This window comes from Bombina bombina, chromosome 2 (assembly GCF_027579735.1).
Source record: "Bombina bombina isolate aBomBom1 chromosome 2, aBomBom1.pri, whole genome shotgun sequence".
Taxonomy (NCBI): domain Eukaryota; kingdom Metazoa; phylum Chordata; class Amphibia; order Anura; family Bombinatoridae; genus Bombina; species Bombina bombina.
The window spans coordinates 1142098157-1142122895 of NC_069500.1; the positions used below are offsets into that span (position 1 = coordinate 1142098157).

The 24739-nt window shown below is 38.5% G+C and overlaps 1 protein-coding gene across 1 annotated transcript in view; it reads right to left on the reverse strand.

The window, feature by feature from the left end:
• The window catches only part of LOC128647449 (probable ATP-dependent RNA helicase DDX60), a 1088706-nt gene that overhangs the window by 166734 nt on the left and 897233 nt on the right, over positions 1 to 24739 (reverse strand). The window contains exon 35 of the mRNA XM_053700235.1: positions 7758 to 7905. Coding sequence (XP_053556210.1) covers positions 7758 to 7905 — 148 coding nt within the window. The remainder of the gene's footprint in view (positions 1 to 7757; positions 7906 to 24739) is intronic.

Below are 24739 nucleotides of genomic sequence, written 5' to 3' on the forward strand. Positions count from 1 at the left end.
GCTGTTAGACTTCTTAAAACTTTTTGTAGTACACTTAAGATTAAAGACGTATGGCGATTTTTTAACCCTAATAACTGTGCCTTTACTTACGAATCTAAACAATACATATAAATCTTTCTCCCGTATTGACTTTTTTCTAGCCTCAGGCAAAGTGTTTGGCCTTAATATAAAAGCACAGATTGGGGATTTCACTATATCACATAATGCACCTATTTCATTGGATTTGACATGGGGAGATTCAAGCTTTGAGTCTTCCAGAAGTTATAACTTTACCCGCTTCCTATTCAAAAATGTTGATTTTAAAAAACGGCTTGTAGCTATATGGCACAAATATGCCTTACAAAATAATTCTTACTGCCATAAAAAAGAGGTATTTTGGGAAACGGCCAAAGCTGTTATTAGAGGGGAAATAAGAAAATATACTATTAGACTGAGGAAAAAATATTATGCCAAGGCAGTTGAATTGTCAAACTATCTCAAAAATAATCAGACAAACTGGAATTGCTATATTAAGGCTAACCAGGAATGGGAAATCGTAAACATGCAGAAAATGTCAATTCAGGAGCTTAGATCCAGAGCTAAATTCTATAGGTAATAAGATAGGGAAACTTCTAGCTAAATGTGATAAAACTCAGGAGCCTTATAAATATATAAAGGCATTAAATAAAGAAGGAATTAGGTTAACTAATATTGAATCAATTAACTTGGAATTCTTTAACGACTATTTTTGTAATGGTAAGATCCCATCATCCTACTTTTCTGCTTCTAAAATTATGTTTATACAAAAAAAGGGCAAAGATTTTTAGCTAATGGACTCATACCTTCCAATTTCCTTGTTAAACTCGGATTATAAATTAATGACAGCTATTTTAGTGCATAGACTTAAATCAACTCTTGGTTCTCTGATACATATGGACCAGGTTGGCTTCATGATGCATAGAAATCCCTCTGCTAATATTCGTCAATTTTTTCTTTTATTGGATTTCTTCGCAACTCCTAATACTAAATCTATCCATCTATCCTCTCTGTCGATTCTCAAAAAGCGTTTGATTCAATTACTTCGGACCATTTATTCTTTACTATGAGGCAATTTCGGTTCAAAGATCAATTTCTAAATTGTATTAGGTCTATGTATGCAAAAGCTTCTTCAACTTTATTCATAAATGGCTCACTTACAGACTCTTTCCCTATGGCTAAGGGAACGCGCCAAGGCTGCCCAATCTATCCACTTCTTTGGCCATAATTCTTAGGAAAGTATTAAAGAGGATCTCCCTTGGAAATAAGCATCTTAAGCTACTATTAAATGCAGATGATTTGCTGTTATTCCTCAACAATACACAAATAGAGATACAGTATCTATGATTTTAGAGTTAGTTTCAGAATTTGGATCTTTCTCTGGGTATAAAATTAATGTCTCTAAATCGGAAATACTTTGGATTAAGAGACCAATACAGGACGGTTATTCTTTCCCCTTTAAAATTGCTGAAGAATATATTACATATCTTGGAATAAAAATTGGTACAAATCCTCTGAGTTGGTACAAGTTAAACTATTCCCCTCTATTAGCGAAAATTAAACTAGATCTGATGAAGTGGGTTAATTTACCTCTCTCAATTACTGAAAAAGTCAATTTAATTAAGATGATTGTAATACCCAAGCTCTTGTATTTAATGCAAAATATTCCCACGCTTATAACCTAAAAAGATGCTAAGCTTTTTGATAACTGTATTAGGTTATTTATTTGGGGGCCCGGTAGAAGACGTATAGCTCTGGGAAAAATAGCCTAACTAAGGCAATTTGGGGGACTAGCTCTCCTCATAATATCCATCTATAATAATATTTGTTTAGCTAAAGTAGCTATGGACTGGCTCACTGGAAGGGACTATGTTGCATATCTGGAAGCGGAACAAAAATTTGTTTACCATTTTTCTTTGAGTGCTTTACTACACTGCCCCATTAAGCTTTTCCTAATAAAATTAAGAAAATAAATACCATATATTATATTATTAAAGCATGGCAGACTATTAGAACCACTCTAAATTGTAATCCCTATATTTCGGATCTAGTACCTATTGTGGGGAATCCGCGATTTACTGGTGGTCTTAATAATAAACTGTTTAATAGATGGGATAATTATAGGTTGATATATTTATGGCAATTTAATGAAAGTTATACACCCAGACTATATACCTTTGAGACTCTTAAAGACTGCTACAATCTTAGGAACACAGATTTCTATGCATATCTTCAAGTACATCACTGTTTTTTTTAAAATAACCAAAGATTTTAATATGGTATGGTCACATCCAGGTATGAAAATGGGCCTATCTCTTTTTAAAATCGGCAAGCACTCTATTAGCTATTGGTATAAAATTATATTAACCAATATTTGTGAGCTCAATGCTCTTGATATTTGCATAGAATGGCAGCCTGTTTTCCTGGCAATAGACGTAGACAAGGTGAAACGCAGTATTGTGAGCTTGGAGAACGCTACACTATCTGCAATATGGCGAGAATCTCACTTTAAATTAATAAATAGGGTATACATAGCCCCATTCTCGATTAAATAAATGGTACCCTCTTTCACAAAATGTTTGTCCCCGTTGTAGTTCATCTGAGGCTGACCTGGTCCATATGTTTTGGAGCTGCCTGAAAATACAACAATTTTGGCAACGTATTCAATTTTTGTTGAGAAAAGTGACAAGAACTAATATTACTCTGGAGACAAAGTATATCTTTTTTTCTGCTAGATAAAAGGGATGAATTAGATAATATTGATTTTATTAATACAACTATTTTGGGAGGGAGATACCTTATCCTTATGAATTGGAAGAATAAAAGGGAACCTACTATTAATAACTTAAAGTGTATGTTGCAAACACAATTTATAATTGAACAGTTTGACAGTTCCAATAACACGGAAACATGACAGGATAGGTTTAGTATAAAATGGTTGGACTTTCTTAAGCTATATCGGAGCAATCCTCAGAGACAACTTATGACCCCCTTTCAAAATCTAGGGATGAATGGTTAAGGAGGGTAGGGCCCCAGATAGTCCCTAAAATTCCATCACATTGGTTTCAGGAAGGGTCCTCCCCTGTTTTCTCCCCCCCCCCCTTTTTCCCCCTTCTCTGCCCCCCCCCCTCCTTTTCTTCACTCACCAGGATTCAACTTAACTCTACTTTATAGTAGAAGGTAGAGTCACTACGTATTTTTTGTATAAAGAAGTTATTTTGCTTTTTTTGTTTTTCTCTGTTCTTTTCTATAAAAAGGTTGTAACATTTCTTAGTCCTTTCTTATGCTCTTACACATAGAACAAGGTATTTTGTGTGGGTATAACACTTATGATTTATGTCAAATGGTACAGGTGTATGTAATGATATTACCTATATGTCTGTTTTAGGGGGAAAAAACAAGAGTATATATATTTTGTTTTTTTGTCAGGGTATGTATGAAAGTCCCCTGTTTTTTTTTGTTTTGTTTTCTTTTTTATGGGACCTGTACTTATATGTATAATTGATGACCCTCATACAGCTAAATCTTATATGATTATTCAAATTTATGCACAGGAATGTGATAATTTCAATATATACTTTTGTGTTCTAATGAAAAGAAGATATTATAGGAATATGTATTATTGTACCTTATTTTTTGTATTTATGTTTATAATCAATAACCTTAATAAAAATGTATATTTTAAAAAGAGGTTACAATTAGAGGGAGGTCAACCAAATACTAAAAGATACTTAGGATATGACACAAGAAGACCTACTAACTAAAAAACGAAATTCGGATAAGGACAAAGAGGATCACATTCACATGATGACAAGTTATAGTCCTATAAGTAGACATACCAGAAAGATAATTGAGGACAACTGGTTTATTATTAATCAGGATCCATCCTTACCATTTTATAACAAACCTCCTCCAAGAATGGTATACAATAGAAATAGTAACCTTAGGGACTTGCTAGTTAAAACAGACTTTGAACCTAAAGTAGAACCTAGCAGATGGTTACTAACACCTAAAAAAGGATGCTACAGTTGTGGCAATTGCCTAACGTGTAACTCTTTCATAACTAGTCCAAAATGTCACCACCCACATACCAGCAAAGCTATACAGATCCAACACAGGATGTCCTGTACAACAGAATTTGTGATAAATCTCATCATTTGCCAGTGTGGCCTGTTCTATGTGGGAAAAATGAGCACATCATTCAGAGAACGCCTGGATAGTGGCTAACCACCGCAGTGCGATCAGAAAAGCCATAAAGGATGAACAAGGTAAGAAACCGGTGGCTCGTCACTTTATTAAAAAAAGACACACAGTTGCAATGTTAAAATCAATGATCATAGATTGGGTTTCACATTTGAAAAGAGGAAGGGATAGGAATTTAGAATTGCTTAAAAAAGAAGCAAGAGGTATCAATCGCTTGGGTATATTGGTGCCTCGAGGACTTAATACAACTATAGACTATGCATTATTCTATTAGAAGACACTAAAATAACCTTGAAAGCTTTTATCCAGATGTAATGAATACCAACTCGTTCTGGAATCTAGGGAATGTAATTCAGCAATAGTCTATTAGTTTATCTGCTATATTGGGTATTTTTCTTGTAAACAATAAACATAGCTACCTAATGGGGACATTCTCTAAAGTACAGTAGCATAGACTTGATCAGCATGTGTTAAATAATATTACTAAAAAACTCTGTTAGTCCATTTTAATAGGTATTTAGTATTGTTTTACCTTCCAACACAATCAAGCAAATATTACAGTGACAGGTGTGCAATCACATAGCTATGTGAGGAATAATAAATTGATACTATGCGGCTGCTGTAAAATTCTTAATGTAAATTTGTTGTTATAATATGTATGCTCACTTATGCTAATGAACAGGATACCTCACTGGACAAACTCAGTAACTCTGTTAAACTGTATGTCTATTACAATTGGTATAACCTACATAATGAGTACATATGTATAACTTTGTACTATATGATGCAGGCATTAGAGGTTGCTATGACAACCATCAACAATTGTATCTTTGTGCACGTAGTAACAAGAGGCCGACGCGCCGCTGATGACGTCACGCCATGCAACCTACATTCTCCTCTCAGTATATAAGGGTGGTACTTGATGGTAGCGTTCGATTTTGAATGAAGTAAGAAAGTATTAAAGGTAAGCAATCCATAAGTATAGTTGTGATTCCATCTGTCACTAAACCGTAATGCTATGAGCACCTCACCTTGGGTATAGCATCCTGTATTGATGTGCTGATTGTGTTGGACTGTAATGCTTTGACTGATATGCGGTCAATTTTAAACGAGTTTTGGAAATTTGAATGTTGGTATATATAGACACTGTAATAGGTGATCTAGTTTAGGCAAATAGTTAGAGACACTGTTGGCACAGGATTAGGCACTGTGCACAGTAATTTAGTATTGGTAAATACTGTTGGGGTGTGTATACATATATATATATATATATATATATATATACTGTGTATGTATGTATGTATATATATATATATATATATATATACACATATACACACACACTAAGTATCATACAATATTGTTTTTTGATTTATTTATTTATGGTTAGGAATACAATCTTTTTAAACTTTCTCCAAATAGGTCCTAGCATGGCCAGACTATACGTGCATATAGGGTTGCCACCTTCAATACAGAAAAATAAGGGACGCCCCTTGGGGCCACGATGTCCACAGGCCCGATGACGTGCCAGTGGTGGTAAATCACAACTTTAAACATGTTTTCATAAAAATATTAAGATTGATACATGGAGATTATAAAAAGATATCTGCTATCATGATTCAGATAGAGCGTTTGGTTTTACACAACTTTCTAATTTACTTCTGTTATCAAGTTCGTTGTTCTCTTGGTATCTTTTGTTGAAAAGTAGGGATGTATACTTAGGCTGACCATTTCTGGAGCACTATATGGTATCAGTTTGGCAACAACATTATTCATTTGCAAGAGCACTAGATGGTAGCACTATTTCTTGCCATGTAGTGCTCCAGATGCCTACCTAGATATCTCTTAAACACAGAATAGCATGGGAACAAAGAAAACTGGAAACTTTATTTTACATGGTATGTTCTGCCTGAATCACAAAATATTTTTTTTGGTTTCCTATCCCTTTAAAATATCTTCCCTACTCACCAATTCCACTTGATCCTTTTTCTTTCTTTCCCCTCATTGTGCTATTTTACCCCCATAGACTCATCTACTCTAACTCCCCAGTACCTACCGCCTGTCTCATCTACTCTCTCTCTCTGCCCCATGATCTCCTTGCTGCTCCAACATCTCAGCCTGCTGCCCCTAGTGGACACCATCCATGCCGCCTCATCCCCTCAGTATAGTGCCCATAGTGTACTCGGTCCTCCCACAACCTCTCAGCCTGCTGCCCCCAGTGATCTTCTTATCTTAATTCCCAAACTTCTTGGCCTGCTACCCCCTGTGTACCCCATACTGTTGAATCCTCTAAGCATGCTGTCCACAGGTGTACCCAGTAGTGACCCAACCTCTCAGCCTGCTGCCCCACTTTGTACCCCATACTGTCTCATCCTCTCAGCATGCTGCCTCCAGTGTTTGATTTAAAGGGAATTAATATTCAAAACAAAAATGTTCCATCCACAATATAGTGTTTCAAATGTATTATAGTGCATTGTGTTTATGTACTGGGGAAAAATAACGTGTGAGAGTTTTTCTTGTAAGCCTATGTGTCCCTTTAAATTCATCAACAATTTATCATTTTTTTTTCTTTTCATAATTTACAATCAGTAAACATTACAGAATTGCCCTCAGTTTTCCCATGAAGTGTATTTTACAAATTTTACCAGTTTCCTATTCTTTATATACTGAAGCATTTTTTCCTCAAGATACTGTGTTATTCAATTGGCATTATCTCCCATACCTCCCAGATACACAAAATTTAACAGTTATTATTTTTTTTATCCATTCGTTAATGTGTTATCACGGACATACCTCAGCTGTGTGAATCACTTTCGTCACCTGTCTGATCTCCCCTGTGTATTAGTCTTTGGGAACTGATATTGCAACTTACAGCGTTAATGTTCTGCACTTGTTCCCATAGCAACAATGGACGCGGGAAGTATAGCGGGGAACAGGAAAAAGTAAGGAAGCTGATGAGAGTCAAAATAAATCAGACTATGTAATTGGGACCAGCTTGTTCTGATCAGATGGTGGCTGCCAACCAGTAGAAAATATGGGACAAACCCCATCCCGTATTGATTCAAAACGGGACGCGCTATTTTAGTCTCAGATATGGGACGTTTCTGTATTTTAAGGGACAGGTGGCAACCCTACGTGCATAGTTGCTAACAAGAAGGGGAAGACTGTAATATAAATAGAATGTTCCCTAGTAGCATTTCTATATTCTCCAATAAAGCATTAGAAAAATACCACTATACTTCCTGAATTTGTCACTACCAAAAGTTTGATACATTTTATAAATCGTTTTTTACACTCATTTCAGAGTTATATAATTAGCCTTGTACTTCAGCTACTGAATAAGAATCTCATGTGCTTGAGTAATCAAATACTCTGTTTTACTAATACAGTACAAATTACAAAAAATTCAGAAGACCATTTGCATTGTATAATGTTATCACACATTTGTAATTCACTGCCATATTCAGTAGTACTGTGTACCTAATCGTCGTTACTGAAATTATTGACATTTAGTTATAGCAATATAGTACTATACTTACTGATTTTCGACAAGGGAAGCTCATATTCTTTTTTCATATCTGCTTGCTTGCCAACTGTGAGAAGGCAGTGTGCAAAGGTTGTTCTTATTTTTTGATTGTAGTCATGAAGTGCATCAGCAAAATCCTGTGGGAGGGTCTCAAGAAAAACCTGTAAAATTAGTGATAAAAGGAAATTGATAAAAACAGGATAAAACTCTGTGTATGCTAAGTTTTGTAAAATAGTATTATAAATGATAGCACAGTACATTTCTTTACAGGAATCAGAAGATGCTTTAATTTTATTGCATTTACCAGTGTGTGCAATAATAATTAAAAAATCTATATAGAAAAATAGTTGCACACAGGTTAAAAATGAACTAATTTTTATTCTATTCATGATTTTTAAATGGTGTAAGAGGAGGTATCTACTTAGAATGGAAAAAAATGCTGAAAATGTTGTGTTTCTGCCTCATTATACATAATTGAACTGAATAACGAACTTCCCTTAGGCTTGAATTAGTAGCCTTATTTGACATATATACACAGAGGAAACAACAAGAGGCTACTCCAGTGGGAGGTCATGCAATTTTTTTTATAAAATCACTAATTAAGCTTCATCTAAAATATTATAAATAAACCAGAAACTGAAAAGAGAGCTACTGAAATTGGGAAACTTGCATGGAAACGAAAGACTTTGTGACCTCAAAATGTATAGCTTAGAGAAGAAAACGGAGAGAGAGGCATATACTGAGTATATTAAGTATTTAACAAAGCTAAGGATGAATATATTTTAAAGGACAATACCATACCAATACAAGGTTTAACAGGCTCAAGCTCTAGGGTAGTCAGTTCAGAAATAATTTGTAGAAACATTTCTTTACAGAAAGGGCGGTCGATTCATTGAAAATACTTCCTAAAGATTTGGAAAGGGAAAAGTTGCTTGTTTTATTTTTGTTGAATCTATTATAAAATGTGTCCAACTATTCCATTGGTACAATAAGCTTGATGGAAGATGTGTCTAATGCAATAAAAATACTACTTTGCCCTAGGAAAGGCGGCTACATTACTGAATAAATGTATTTAATTCCATTGGTCAGAAGAGAAGATTTATTTATTTCATGTAATTGGCAAGAGTCCATGAGCTAGTGACGTATGGGATATACAATCCTACCAGGAGGGGCAAAGTTTCCCAAACCTCAAAATGCCTATAAATACACCCCTCACCACACCCACAATTCAGTTTTACAAACTTTGCTTCCTATGGAGGTGGTGAAGTAAGTTTGTGCTAAGATTTCTATGATTTTTTCTATGATAAGCGCTTCTAAGCATTCTGAAGCCCAATTCCTCTCAGAGTACAGTGTTTGTCAGAGGGATGTAAAGGGAGTATCGCCTACTGATTTTATGGTTTTCCTTGCAGGAAATCTTTTCAAAGGTTCTCTGTTATCGGTCGTAGGGATTCATCTCCTACCTCCCGTTTCAGATTGACGATATAATCTTATATATCATTACCTCTGCTAATAGTTTTTCAGTACTGGTTTGGCTATCTGCTATATGTGGATGGGTGTCTTTCGGTAAGTATGTTTTTCTTATTTAAGACTCTCAGCTATGGTTTGGCGCTTTATGTATTAACTAGTCCTAAAGCCCGTTCACACGGGCCATTTTTTGCAGTACAGCGGTCCCACCCCTTGCGCTCTCTCCCTCCCCCTCTCTTTTGCTCTCCCTTTCTTTTGCTCTCTCTCTCCCCCTCTCTTTTGAGCGCTCTCTCCCCCTCTCTTTTGAGTTCTCTCCCCCCTCTCTTTTGAGCTCTCTCTCTCCCCCCCCCCCCTCTTTTGTGCTCTCTCTCTCCTCCTCTCTTTTGCGCTCTCTCTCTCTCTTCCCCTCTCTTTTGCGCTCTCTCTCTCTCCCCCTCTCTTTTGCGCTCTCTCTCTCCCCCATCTCTTTTGCGCTCTCTCTCTCCCCCATCTCTTTTGTGCTCTCTCTCTCCCCCATCTCTTTTGTGCTCTCTCTCTCCCCCTCTCTTTTGTGCTCTCTCTCTCCCCCCCTCTCTTTTGCGCTCTCTCTCCTCCATCTCTTTTGCGCTCTCTCTCTCCCCCATCTCTTTTGCGCTCTCTCTCTCCCCCATCTCTTTTGCGCTCTCTCTCTCCCCCATCTCTTTTGCGCTCTCTCTCTCTCCTCCATCTCTTTTGCGCTCTCTATCTCCCCCATCTCTTTTGCGCTCTCTCTCTCCCCCATCTCTTTTGCGCTCTCTCTCTCCCCCATCTCTTTTGCGCTCTCTCTCTCCCCATCTCTTTTGCGCTCTCTCTCTCCCCATCTCTTTTGCGCTCCCCCCTCTTTTGCGCTCTCTCTCTCCCCCATTCTTTTGCACTCTCTCTCCCCCTCTCTTTTGTGCTCTCTCTCTCCCCCCTCTCTTTTGCTCTCTCTCTCTCCCCCTCTCTTTTGCTCTCTCTCTTTCCCCCCTCTCTTTTGCTTTCTCTCCCCCCTCTCTTTTGCGTGCTCTCTCTCCCCCCTCTCTTTTGCACGCTCTCTCCCCCTCTCTTTTGCGCTCTCTCTCCCTCTCTTTTGAGCTCTCTCTCTCCCCCCCTCTCCTCTCTCTCGCCCCCTCCTCTCTCTCTCCCCCCTCTCCTCTCTCTATCACTCCTCTCTCTCTCTCTCTCTCTCTCTCTCTCTCTCTCTCTCTCCACTCCTCTCTATCTCTCTCCCCCCTCTCTCTCTCTCTCTCCCCCCTCTCTTTTGTGCTCTCTCTCTCCCTCTTTTGCTCTCTCTCTCCCCCTCTCTTTTGCACTCTCTCCGCCTCTTTTGTGCCCTCTCTCTCCCCCTTTCTTTTGCGCTCACTCTCTCCCCCTCTCTTTTGCGCTCTCAAGCCCTCTCTTTTGCGCTCTCCCCCCCCCTCTCTTTGCTCTCTCTCTCTCTCTCCGCTCTCTCTCTCTCTCCCCCCTCTCTTTTGTGCTCTCTCTCCCCCTCTCTTTTGCGCTCTCTCCCCCTCTCTTTTGAGCTCTCTCTCTCCCCCCCTCTCTCACCCCCCTCTCCCCCCTCTCCCCTCTCCTCTCTCCCCCCCTCTACTCTCTCTCTCTCTCTCTCTCTCCTGTCTCTCTCCCCTCCTTTCTCTTTCTCTCCTCTCCTCTCTCTCCCCTCATCTCTCCCTCTCTCTCTCTCTCTCTCTCTCTCCCCTCCTCTCCTCTCTCTCCCCTCCTCTCCTATCTCTCCCCTCCTCTCCTCTCTCTCTCTCTCCCCTCTCCTCTCTCTCTCGCCCCTCTATCTTGCAATCGCACCTGGCCACACCCATTCACGGCCATTGACGCCGGCCATGCCCACTTCTGCCAGAGATCAGCTAGGGAGTAGGACTCAAAGGCCAGGTGTGTTTGTCCTCGTGCTGTCTCTACTGCGCATGACAGCTTCGGACAAACACACTTGGCCTTTTATATAATAGGATATAACGTTTTAAATATATGTATTTTACTTATATTTGCCATGAGTCAGGTCTATGTATATTTCCTTTTGCAGACTGTCAGTTTCAGTTTGGGAAGAATGTTTAGGAAGTTATTTGCCTTACCTGGGGTATAGTCCTTTTTTCAAATTGACTTTTTTTTCTTTTAATTTTGCGGGCAAAATTAGGCTCACGAGGCTCGCGAGGGCGCAAAATGCTGTTATTTATTGCGTCATTCTTGGCGCGAGAATTTTTTTGGTGCGAAGGTACGTCTTTGATGATGCAAGTTTGTCATTTCCGGCATCTTAGTTGACGCCAAGTTTCCTTGCACGAGGTTGCGTCTGTTATGACGTGAGTTGCATTATTTCCGGATGTTGTTGGCTTAAAACAACTTCCTTTTGCGTCGTGCTTCATACTTGACGCTGAAAAATTTAGTTTATTTTTCACCCCACTTCCTATATGCCTCTTGCCTTCTATATGCTCAGAGGGCTATGCTGTTTGCATTTTTTCCCATTCCTGAAACTGCCATATAAGGAAATTGTAAATTTTGCTTTAATGTTGTTTTTTCTTTTACATTTTGCAAGATTTCTCAATCTGATCCTGTCTCAGAAGCAACTGTTGGAACCCTGCTGCCTGATCACAGTTCTACCAAAGCTAAGTGTAGTATGTAACAGTTGTCATGTTAAGCTTTTTGCACGCAGAAAATGTTTCCATCAGTACTAGTACAGTTTCTGTTGTTCCTGCAACATCTAATGTACATGATATCCCTGTTGATACGAAAAATTATATTGCTGATGTGATACAGAAGGCTTTGTCTGCTATTCCGCCTTCTAATAAACGTAAAAGGTCTTTTAAAACTTCTCAGAAATTTGATGAAATTTCTAATGACCGACAACATATTGAAACATCCTCCTCTGATGAGAATCTCTCTGATTCAGAAGTTTCTACCTCAGACATTGACACTGACAAATCTACTTCTCTTTTCAAGATTGAGTATATTCCTTCCACGTTGAAAGAAGTTTTGGTTACTTTGGATATAGAGGAGTCTAGTCCTCTTGATATAAAAACTAGTAAACGTTTAAATTCTGTTTATAAACCTCCTGTGTTTACTCCTGAGGTTTTTCCAGTTCCTGATGCTATTTCTGATGTGATTGCTAAGGAATGGATTAAGCCTGGTACTTCTTTCATTCCTTCTTCTAGGTTTAAAAGGTTGTACCCTTTGCCAGCGGCTAGATTAGACTTTTGGGAAAAAGTCCCCAAAGTTGATGGGGCTATTTCTACTCTTGCCAAAGGTACTACTATTCCCATGGAAGACAGTACTTCTTTTAAAGATCCTTTAGATAGGAAACTTGAATCTTATCTAAGGAAAGCTTATTTATATTCTGGCTATCTTTCAGGCCTGCCATTGCTATGACTGATGTTGCGGCTGCATCAACCTTTTGGTTGGATAGCTTAGCGCAACAGGAAACAGATCCTGATTTGTCTAGCATTGTTCCTTTGCTTCAACATGCTAATCATGTTATCTGTGATGCTATTTTTGATATCATCAAAATTGATGTTAAATCTATGTCGTTAGCTATTTTAGCTAAAAGAGCTTCATGGCTCAAATCTTGGAATGCTGACATGGTATCTAAGTCTAGATTACTATCTCTTTCTTTCCAAGGTAACAATTTATTTGGTTCTCAATGGGATTCAATTATTTTAAATATCACTGGGGGAAGGGAGTTTTTTTGCCTCAGGATAAAAGATCTAAGGGTAAATCTAAAGCTTCTAATTATTTTGGTTCTTTTCGACAGAACAAGGAACAGAAAACCAATCCTTCCCCTAAAGACTCTGGTTCCAATTGGAAAAATTCTTCAAGTTGGAATAAATCCAAGCCTTTTAAGAAACCAAAGCCAGCCCCCAAGTCTGCATGAATGTGTGGCCCTCGATCCAGTTCAGCTGATGGGAGGCAGATTGAAATTATTCCAAGACATTTGGGCAGATTCTGTTCAAAATCAGTGGATTCAGAGTATTGTCTCTCAAGGGTATCGAATAGGATTCAGAGTAAGACCTCCGCTGTGAGAAGATTCTTTCTCTCTCATGTTCCAGCAAATCTTGTGAAGGCTCAGGCTTTTCTGAAGTGTGTTTCAGATCTAGAGCTTTCAGGGCTAATAATACCAGTTCCGTTTCAGGAACAGGGTCTGGTTTTTTTTTCAAATCTATTCATTGTCCCAAAAAAAAAAAATCATTCAGGCCAGTTCTGGATCTGAAGTTTTTGAATCATTTTGTAAGAGTCCCAACTTTCAAGATGGTGACTATAAGGACTATTTTGCCTTTTGAGGTCCACGATAGATTTACAGGATGCATATCTTCACATTCCGATTCATCCAGACCATTATCAGTTTCTGAGATTCTCTTTTCTAGACAAGCATTACCAATTTGTTGCTCTTCCATTTGGCCTAGCAACCACTCCAAGGATCTTTTCAAAGGTTCTCATGTTCTTCTATCTGTAATTAGAGGACAGGGTATTGTGGTGTTTCCTTATTTGGACGATATCTTGGTTCTAGCTCAGCCTTTACATTTAGCCGAATCTCACACGAATCAGCTAGTGTTGTTTCTTCAAAGACATGGTTGGAGGATCAATTTGATTTGCCAAAGAGTTTCTTGATTCCTCAGACAAGGGTCACCTTTTTAGGTTTCCAGATAGATTAAGTGTCCATGACTCTGTCCTTAACAGACAAGAGACAAATGAAATTGGTTTCAGCTTATCGAAACCTTCAGTCTCAATCATTCCCTTCAGTGGCTATGTGCATGGAAGTTTCAGTCTCATGACTGCAGCATCGGACGCGATCCCCTTTGCTCGTTTTCACATGAGACCTCTACAGCTTTGTATGCTGAATCAATGGTGCAGGGATTATACTCGGATATCACAATTGATATACTTAAATACCAACATTCAACTCACTCTGACTTGGTGGTTAGATCATCATCGTTTAATTCTGGGGGCATCTTTTGTTCATCCTACCTGGACTGTGATCACAACAGATGCAAGTATTTCTGGTTGGGGAGCTGTCTGACAGCACAAGGGGTTTGGAAACCTCAAGAGGCAAGGTAACCAATCAATATTTTAGAACCCCGTGCTATTTTCAGGGCTCTTCAGGTTTGGCCTCTGTAATATAGAGAACCATTCATTTGTTTTCAGATGGACAATATCACAACTGTGGCATATGTCAATCATCAGGGTGGAACTCGCAGTCCCCTAGCTATGAAAGAAGGATCTCAGATACTTTCTTGGGCAGAATCCAGCTCTTGTCTAATTTCTGTGGTGCATATCACAGATGTAGACAATTGGTAAGCAGATTATCTCAACCGTCAGACCTTACATCCGGGGGAGTGGTCTCTCCATCCATATGTATTTTGTCAGATGGTACAGATGTGGGGTCTTCCAGAAATAGATCTGATAGCTTCTTATCCAAACAAGAAACTTCACAGGTACCTATCCAGGTCTAGGGATCCTCAGGCGGAAATGGTGGATGCTTTAGTTCCTTGGTTTTACCAACCTGCTTATATCTTCCAGCCTCTAGTTCTTCTTCCAAGAGTGATCTCCAAGATCATTATGGAACAATCGTATGTGTTTCTGATAGCACCAGCATGGCCTCACAGGTTTTGGTATTCAAATCTTGTTCAGATGTCCAGTTGCCAGCCTTGGCCACTTCCTCTAAGACCAGACCTTCTGTCTCAAGGGCCGTTTTTCCATCAGGATCTCAAATCGTTAAATTAGAAGGTATGGAAATTGAATGCTTAGTGCTTAGTCATAGAGGTTTCTCTGACTCAGTGATTAATACTATGCTACAGGCTCGTAAGTCTGTTTCAAGGAAGACTTATTATCGAGTTTGGAAGACCTATATTCCATGGTGTTCTTCTCATAAATTCTCCTGGCATTCTTTTAGAATTCCTAGAATTTTACAGTTTCTTTTCAGGATGGTTTGGATAAAGGTCTGTCTGCAAGTACTTTGTAGAGACAAATCTCTGCTCTTTCTGTATTATTTCATAGAAAGATTGCTAAGCTTCCTGATATTCACTGTTTTGTTCAGGCTTTGGTTCATATCAAGCCTGTTATTAAATCAATCTCTCCTCCTTGGAGTTTTTTGGTTTTGAAGATTTTGCAGGCTCCTCCTTTTGAGCCTATGCATTCTTTGGATATTAAACTACTTTCTTGGAAGGTGTTGTTTCTTTTGGCTATCTCATCAGCTAGAAGAGTTTCCGAATTGTCTGCTCTCTCTTGTAAGTCTCCTTTTCTGATTTTCCATCAGGATAAAGCTGTCTTACAGACTTCGTTTAAATTTCTTCCTAAGGTTGTGAATTCTAACAACATTAGTAGGGAAATTGTTGTTCCTTCCTTGTGTCCTAATCCCAAGAATGCTCTTGAAAGATCATTGCATTCTTTGGATGTTGTAAGAGCTTTGAAATATTATGTTGAAGCTACTAAAGATTTCAGGAAGACTTCTAGTCTATTTGTTGTCTTCTCAGGTTCTAGAAAAGGCCAGAAAGCTTCTGCCTTTTCTTTGGCATCTTGGTTAAAGCTTTTGATTCATAAAGCTTATTTGGAGGTGGGACAGTCCCCACCTCAGAGGATCACAGCTCATTCTACTAGATCAGGCTCCACTTCTTGGGCTTTTAAGAATAAAGCTTCAGTTGATCAGCTTTGCAAAGCAGCAACTTGGTCTTCTTTGCATACATTTACAAAATGTTACCATTTTGATGTATTTGCTTCTTCTGAAGCAGTCTTTGGTAGAAAAGTTCTTCAGGCAGCTGTTTCAGTTTGATTCTTCTGCTAATGTTTTAAGTTTTTTTCTTTCAATTTATGAGAAAAACTTATTTTTTTTGGATTTATTTTTTTCAGCGGAAACTGTCTGTTTTTATTTTATCCCTCCCTTTCTAGTGACTCTTCTGTGGACTTCCACACCTTGGGTATTTCTATCCCATACGTCACTAGCTCATGGACTCTTGCCAATTACATCAAAGAAAACATAATTTATTTAAGAACTTACCTGATAAATTCATTTATTTCATATTGGCAAGAATCCAAGAGTCCATGAGACCCACACTTTTTCTGGTGGTTATGATTTTTTGTATAAAAGCACAATTATATTTCCAGTTCCTCTTTTTTGTATGCTTTTTTACTCCTATTTCTAGCACCCCTCTACTTGGCTATTCATTAAACTGAATTGTGGGTGTTGTGAGGGGTGTATTTATAGGCATTTTGAGGTTTGGGAAACTTTGCCCCTCCTGGTAGGATTGTATATCCCATAGGTCACTAGCTCATGGACTCTTGCCAATATGAAAGAAATGAATTTATCAGGTAAGTTCTTACATAAATTATGTTTTACCAGTAAATGTATTGAAACAGTCTGTTTTGCCATTACCAGATAATACAATCTTCAGGCGTATAGAATTACCAGTTATTTCCCTCTAACAGAGATATATGTAAGACAGATTTTCACAATAAAGTACATTTTTCCTTTGGCTTACATGCTCCCTTCACTTTCCTTTCATACTAGTTTTCAAAAATGTATTTAAACAAAGCAGAAACAGTGGCAATTTAGCCCTATTGGTCAATACATTCCTGGTTCCTGTTATACTAAAATTATACATGGAATGTATCTGATCTCTGTTATTACATCCATTCTTTTTTAAGGTCTGCTTTTTATCCAGATAAGCAGGCCTTGAAAGTAATGGCTTGCTGACCAAATCGCGTTTTAATAGTATGGACCATCTGGCCTAGTGGTATGAATGCTCTTGCAAAATATTCACATCTGTGTTTTGTTTGTTTTTTGCATATATTCAGCCCTGTGAGATACTGTCATGTTTGAGCTGATGTCATGTGTGTGGCACTTGCTTTGTTAGAAGGTTGCAGACTTGGTCCTTGGATGGAGCTAAGGATGTTGCTTTGGTTTTACACATTATAGATGCACTTTGGAAAAGACAAAGTTCATTTAACAGTTAGTGTGGAAATGGAACACTAGACTGAATTTTGGTTCACTAGGCAGGTCTGGTACACCTGGCAGGTCACAGCCACTGCTTGAAGACAGGACAGGATACCACAACCATAGGAACCTAAGACTAAATACAGACACCTCATGAACTCAGGACTGGTTACTGGCACCACAGGTACCCAAGGCAGGATTCTGACCCCACAGGAACATGTAGCAGGATGCAAGCAAACCTAAGGGCAGGTGCTGCTGGAGCACAGGACTGGTTATTAACGCCACAGGTACCCAAGATCGGAACAGCCAATAGAATGCGAGCTCAATCTGATTGGCTGATCCAATCAGTCAATCGGAATGAACTTGAATCTGATTGGCTGATTCCACCAGCCAATCAGAATTTTCCTACCTTAATTCCGATTGGCTGATAGAATCCTATCAGACAAACCAACGTGAGGGAGCGCTCAGACACGGCAGCTTTTGATGTTGTAAGATTCTGCAGTGGCCTTCACGTAGATGATCCCTCCTCCAATGATGTCGTGATGACGTAACAGCGTAGCAGGATCCAACAGCCGGTGTGAGGACAAGAGCGATCCACCTCCGCTCCAACAGAATTCAGCAAACACAAAAAGTCAGCGCACCCGGCTTTAAAGAAACTGAAGGCACACAATAAAATTCTCAAGTAGTGAATTTAATGTAATGCATATGAAAAACATTACATGACCAGAAGTGTATGGTGGCTGGCTCCACCGGACTTAAAAGATAAATAGGTCAGACGCGTTTCTTAGTGGATATATCACATATTCATCAGTGACCGTACCTCACACCCTCTGAATAGAGCCTTATATCTAGGCAGGGAACACTCCCATTTAATTGCCGGTCCAATAGAAAAAGGACCTAATGCTGGCCATAAGAAGTGGGTGTGTAGTACGGAGTGATGTGTTAAAGCAGTTCACAATTCATAACTTGTAATAGGTAAACAGGTAATGCATATCATAATTTGATATATAAAAAAACAAATAACATTGTAAAAATGTTAAAAAATAAAAAATATAGATAAATAAATAAATAAACAACCTGTACCGTAAATAAAAGAAGATAAAAGAAGATATCATAATTCAGACAGTTCTTTGTTGACATTCCAGGCTATCCAAATGATCCCTAGACACCCAAGAGGAGGCAATCGAGGTTTAATCCTCAGTAAAAAAGAGGTGTTTTGGATTTTTCATTTGGATACCCACCTTCCTATTGGTTTAAATTCAGAGTGGGATGTTAAGTTATATGTTGATCAATAGCAATATCACTACAGTGTTATACCTGGATATTGTTTGACATAGTATTACTATTTACCTTACTGTCACTTTAAATTTTCGCTTGGCAAAATTTCTTTCTCTCTTTTTTATTTTTTATTTACGGTACAGGTTGTTTATTTATTTATTTATCTATATTTTTTATTTTTTAACATTTTTACAATGTTATTTGTTTTTTTATATATCAAATTATGATATGCATTACCTGTTTACCTATTACAAGTTATGAATTGTGAACTGCTTTAACACATCACTCCGTACTACACACCCACTTCTTATGGCCAGCATTAGGTCCTTTTTCTATTGGACCGGCAATTAAATGGGAGTGTTCCCTGCCTAGATATAAGGCTCTATTCAGAGGGTGTGAGGTACGGTCACTGATGAATATGTGATATATCCACTAAGAAACGCGTCTGACCTATTTATCTTTTAAGTCCGGTGGAGCCAGCCACCATACACTTCTGGTCATGTAATGTTTTTCATATGCATTACATTAAATTCACTACTTGAGAATTTTATTGTGTGCCTTCAGTTTCTTTAAAGCCGGGTGCGCTGACTTTTTGTGTTTGTAGAATCCTATTAGCCAATCGGAATTCGAGGGACGCCATCTTGGATGACGTCCCTTAAAGGAACCTTCATTCTTCAGTTGGACGTCGGAAGAAGAGGACGGATCCGCGTCGGAGGTCTTCAACATGGAGCCGTTCGTCATCGGATGAAGATAGAAGATGCCGCTTGGATCAAAATGGTTGCCGGTCCGGATCTACTCTTCTTCCCGGATAGGATGAAGACTTTGGAGCCTCTTCTGGACCTCTTCAGCCGCCGCTTGATAGAAGACTTCAGCCGGATTATGGATCGCCAGCCCCCGCTTGGGCTTGGATGAAGATTTCGGAGGACGGATCGGTGAACCTGGTATGGTGAAGATAAGGTAGGAAGATCTTCAGGGGCTTAGTGTTAGGTTTATTTAAGGGGGGTTTGGGTTAGATTAGGGGTATGTGGGTGGTGGGTTGTAATGTTGGGGGGTGGATTGTATTTCTTTTTTTACAGGCAAAAGAGCTGAATTATTTGGGGCACGCCCCACAAATGGACCTTTTCAGGGCTGGTAAGGTAAAAGAGCTTTGAACTTTTTTAATTTAGAATAGGGTAGGGCATTTTTTTATTTTGGGGGGCTTTGTTATTTTATTAGGGGGCTTAGAGTAGGTGTAATTAGTTTAAAATTGTTGTAATATTTTTCTAATGTTTGTAAATATTTTTTTATTTTTTGTAACTTAGTTCTTTTTTATTTTTTGTACTTTAGTTAGTTTATTTAATTGTAGTTATTTGTAGGTATTGTATTTAATTAATTTGTTGATAGTGTAGTGTTAGGTTTAATTGTAACTTAGATTAGGATTTATTTTACAGGTAATTTTGTAATTATTTTAACTATTTTAGCTATTAAATAGTTAATAACTATTTAATAGCTATTGTACCTGGTTAAAATAAATACAAAGTTGCCTGTAAAATAAATATTAATCCTAAACTAGCTACAATATAATTATAATTTATATTGTAGCTATATTAGGGTTTATTTTACAGGTAAATATTTAGCTTTCAATAGGAATAATTTATTTAATAAGACTTCATTTTTTTCGTTAGATTTAAATTATATTTAACTTAGGGGGGTGTTAGTGTTAGGGTTAGACTTAGCTTTAGGGGTTAATCCATTTATTATAGTAGCGGTGAGGTGCGATCGGCAGATTAGGGTTTAATAATTGAAGTTAGGTGTCTGCGATGTTAGGGAGGGCAGATTAGGGGTTAATACTATTTCTTATAGGGTTATTGAGGTGGGAGTGAGGCGGATTAGGGATTAATAACTTTATTATAATAGCGGTGAGGTGCGATCGGCAGATTAGGGGTTAATTATTGTGGATAGCTTGCGGCGACGTTGTGGGGGGCAGATTAGGGGTTACTAAATATAATATGGGGGTCGGCGGTGTTAGGGGCAGCAGATTAGGGGTACATAAGGATAATGTAGGTTGTGGCGGTGTCCGGAGCGGCAGATTAGGGGTTAATTGTGTAATGCAGGGGTCAGCGATAGCGGGGGCGGCAGATTAGGGGTTAATAAATGTCAGGTTAGGGGTGTTTAGACTCGGGGTACATGTTAGGGTGTTAGGTGCAGACTTAGGTAGTGTTTCCCCATAGGAAACAATGGGGCCGCGTTAGGAGCTGAACGCTGCTTTTTTGCAGGTGTTAGGTTTTTTTTCAGCTCAAACTGCCCCATTGTTTCCTATGGGGGAATCGTGCACGAGCACGTTTTTGAAGCTGGCCGCGTCCGTAAGCACCGCTGGTATCGAGAGTTGAAGTGGTGGTAAATTATGCTCTATGCTCCTTTTTTGGAGCCTAACGCAGCCATTCTGTGAACTCTAAATACCAGCGGTATTTAAAAGGTGCGGCCAGAAAAAAGCATGCGTAGCTAACGCACCCCTTCTAACGCAAAACTCCAAATCTAGGCCTAAATGTATTAACCCGAAATCTGCTGCCCCCAATGTCGTCGCTACCTACATTACACTTATTAACCCCTAATCTGCCACCCCCAATTTTCGCCAAAACCGACATAAATTTATTAACCCTTAATCTGCCACCCCCAACGTCGCTGCCGCCGCTATACTAAAGTTATTAACCCCTAAACCTCTGGCCTCCCACATCACTAACACTAAATAAATATATTAACCCCTAACCCTAAGTCTAAATATAATTAAAATAAATCTAAATACAACTTACTATCATTACCTAACTAATTCCTATTTAAAACGAAATACTTACCTATAAAATAAACCCCAAACTAGCTACAATATAACTAATAGTTACATTGTAGCTATCTTAGGTTTTATTTTTATTTCACAGCTAAGTTTGTATTTATTTTAACTAGGTAGACTAGTTAGTAAATAGTAATTAACTATTTACTAACTACCTAGTTAAAATAAATACCAATTTACCTGTAAAATAAAACCTAACTTGAGTTACACTAACACCTAACATTACACTACTACACTACAATTAAATAAATTACATTAAAACAAAAAACTAAATTACACAAAATAAAAAAGAAATTATCAAATATTTAAACTAATTACACCTAATCTAATAGCCTTATCAAAATAAAAAAGCCCCCCACAAAATAAAAAAAACCCTAGCCTAAACTAAACTGCCAATAGCCCTTAAAAGGGCCTTTTGCAGGGCATTGCCTGTAAAAAAAATACAAACAACCCCCCCAACAGTAAAACCCACCACCCACACAACCAAACCCCCAAATAAAATCCTATCTAAAAAACCTAAGCTCCCCATTACCCTGAAAAGGGCATTTGGATGGGCATTGCTCATAAAAGGGCATTTAGCTCTTTTTCTTTGCCCAAACCCCTAATCTAAAAATAAAACCCACCCAATAAACCCTTAAAAAACCTAACACTAACCCCGAAGATCCACTTACAGTTTTTGAAGACCGGACATCCATCCTCATCAAGCCGGGAGAAGTCTTCATCCAAGCGGGCAGAAGTCCTCAATGAAGCCAGGAGAAGTCTTCATCCAAGCGGCAAGAAGTCGTCCTCCAGGCGGGCAAAAGTCTTCATCCAGGCGGCATCTTCTATCTTCATCCTTCCAACACTGAGCGGCTCCATCTTCAAGACATCCGGCACGGAGCATCCTCTTCATACGGTCCCAGCTGTACACTGAAGGTTCCTTTAAATGACGTCATCCAAGATGGCGTCCCTTGAATTCGAATTGGCTGATAGAATCCTATCAGCCAATTGGAATTAAAGGTGAAAAAATCCTTAGGGCAATGACCATCCAAATGCTCTTTTCAGGGCAATGGGGAGCTTAGGTTTTTTAGATAAGGTTTTATTTGGGGGGTTTGGTTGTGTGGGTGGTGGGTTTTACTATTGGGGGTTGTTTGTATTTTTTTTTACAGGTAAAAGAGCTGATTTCTTTGGGGCAATGCCCCGCAAAAGGCCCTTTTTAAGGGCTATTGACAGTTTAGTTTAGGCTAGGGTTTTTTTATTTGGGGGGGGGGCTTTTTTATTTTGATAGGGCTATTAGATTAGGTGTAATTAGTTTAAATATTTGATCATTTATTTTTTATTTTGTGTAATTTAGTGTTTATTTTTTTTTGTAATTTAGTTAATTGTATTTATTTAATGTCATTTATTTAATTGTAGTGTAATATTAGGTGTTAGTGTAAGACAGGTTAGGTTTTATTTTACAGGTAAATTTGTATTTATTTTAACTAGATAGTTAGTAAATAGTTAATAACTATTTACTAACTAGTCTACCTAGTTTAAATAAATACAAACTTAGCTGTGAAATAAAAATAAAACCTAAGATAGCTACAATGTAACTATTAGTTATATTGTAGCTAGCTTAGGGTTTATTTTATAGGTAAGTATTTAGTTTTAAATAGGAATTATTTAGTTAATGATAGTAATTTTTATTTAGATTTATTTTAATTATATTAAAGTTAGGGGTGTCAGGGTTAGACTTAGGGTTAGGGTTAGGTTTAGGGGTTAATAACTTTAGTATAGTGGCGGTGATGACGTTGGGGGCAGCAGATTAGGGGTTAATAATTAACTAGTGTTCGCGATTTGGGAGAGTGCGGCGGTTTAGGGGTTAATATGTTTATTATAGTGGCGGTGATGTCCGGCGCTGCAGATTAGGGGTTAATATTTTTATTATAGTGTTTGCGATGCGGGAGGGCCTCGGTTTAGGGGTTAATAGGTAGTTTATGGGTGTTAGCGTACTTTGTAACACTTTAGTTATGAGTTTTATGCTACATCTTTGTAGCGCAAAACCCATAACTACTGACTTTAGATGGTGGTACGAATCTTGTCAGTACAGGTTGTACCGCTCACTTTTTGGCCTCCCAGGCAAAACTCATAATACCGGCGCTATGGAAGTCCCATTTAAAAAGGACTTTTTAAAAGGTGCGGTAGTTATGTTGCGTTACTGCCAAAAAAATGTGCGGTACAGCTATTCTGACAAGACTTGTAATAGCAGCGGTAGTGAAAAAGCAGTGTTATGAGGCTTTTTCACTCATAATGCAAAACTCGTAATCTAGCCGTCTGTTAGTGAGAACCTTTGTGTAAAAAACAGAGATTATTGAGTTTTTCTGCTGTCTAGAGGTTGTAGGCCTGTGAGGTTTAAAATCTATTTTTGTAGTTGTGTGGAAAAGCCCCACAACTTTAGTTAGAGATAAGTTATTCTGCTTAGTAACCGCAATTGTGCAAGGATATATTTTGTTATTTTGTTTGTTAAAACTGTATTCCTGCAAATTATCTGTGAATAAACAGGCCAAGGCTTTTGCACCTAATCCATTGTGTTTGAAGTGTTTCTTTGCTGTGAAGACTGTGGGGCCTATTTATCAAATGTCTTGCGGACCTGATCCGACAGTGCGGATCAGGTCCGCAAGACATCGATGAATGCGGAGAGCAATACGCTCTCCGTATTCAGCATTGCACCAGCAGCTCACAAGAGCTGCTGGTGCAACGCCGCCCCCTGCAGACTCACGGCAAATGGGCCGCCAGCAGGGGGGTGTCAGTCAACCCGGCTCTGAGCAGGCGGACAGGGTTATGGAGTAGCGGTCATGCTTCATAACTGCTGTTTCTGGCGAGTCTTCAGACTCGCCAGAAACACGGGCCCACAAGCTCTGTTCAGAGCATGATAAATGGGCCCCTGTGTGTCATAGCTGTTCCTGGGACAAAATACCCAAGGAGGGTGTATCTTTGTCACTATATATATATATATATATATATGTATGTATGTATGTATGTGTGTGTGTGTGTGTGTGTGTATTTGCATCTTTATGTTGGAGCATGAGCGAAAGCCAGTATAGGGTTTTGTTACTGCACCCTATAGAAGTCTATGGGGAGAGGGAATTAGTGTGGCTATACTATCCAAACTCCAGATGATAACGTGCCTGAGCACATGAATAGGAGTGCTACTGATTTAAGTTGTGCAGTGGTAGCGTAATATTTTTGCGCTCTACTTGTAATCGAGCCCATATTTATTTGTTATAACTGTTATGTGTTCCCAGTCTTGGTAAATGGGACAAATAATTGGTACAATAATAAAAATATATCTCTGTAACTTGCCAGGTCCTTGTCTTGTGTTCTCCCACTCATTGTCTTACAGAGAGAAAACCCCTGGACATGGGAGAACTCTGGCATTCATTTGGGTCATATTAACTACATTCATATTTAACCTTGTATATGTCTGTCTTTACTTTATGCAGGAAGTGTGTAAGTATAAAAAAATTATAATCAACTTTTACCTTCA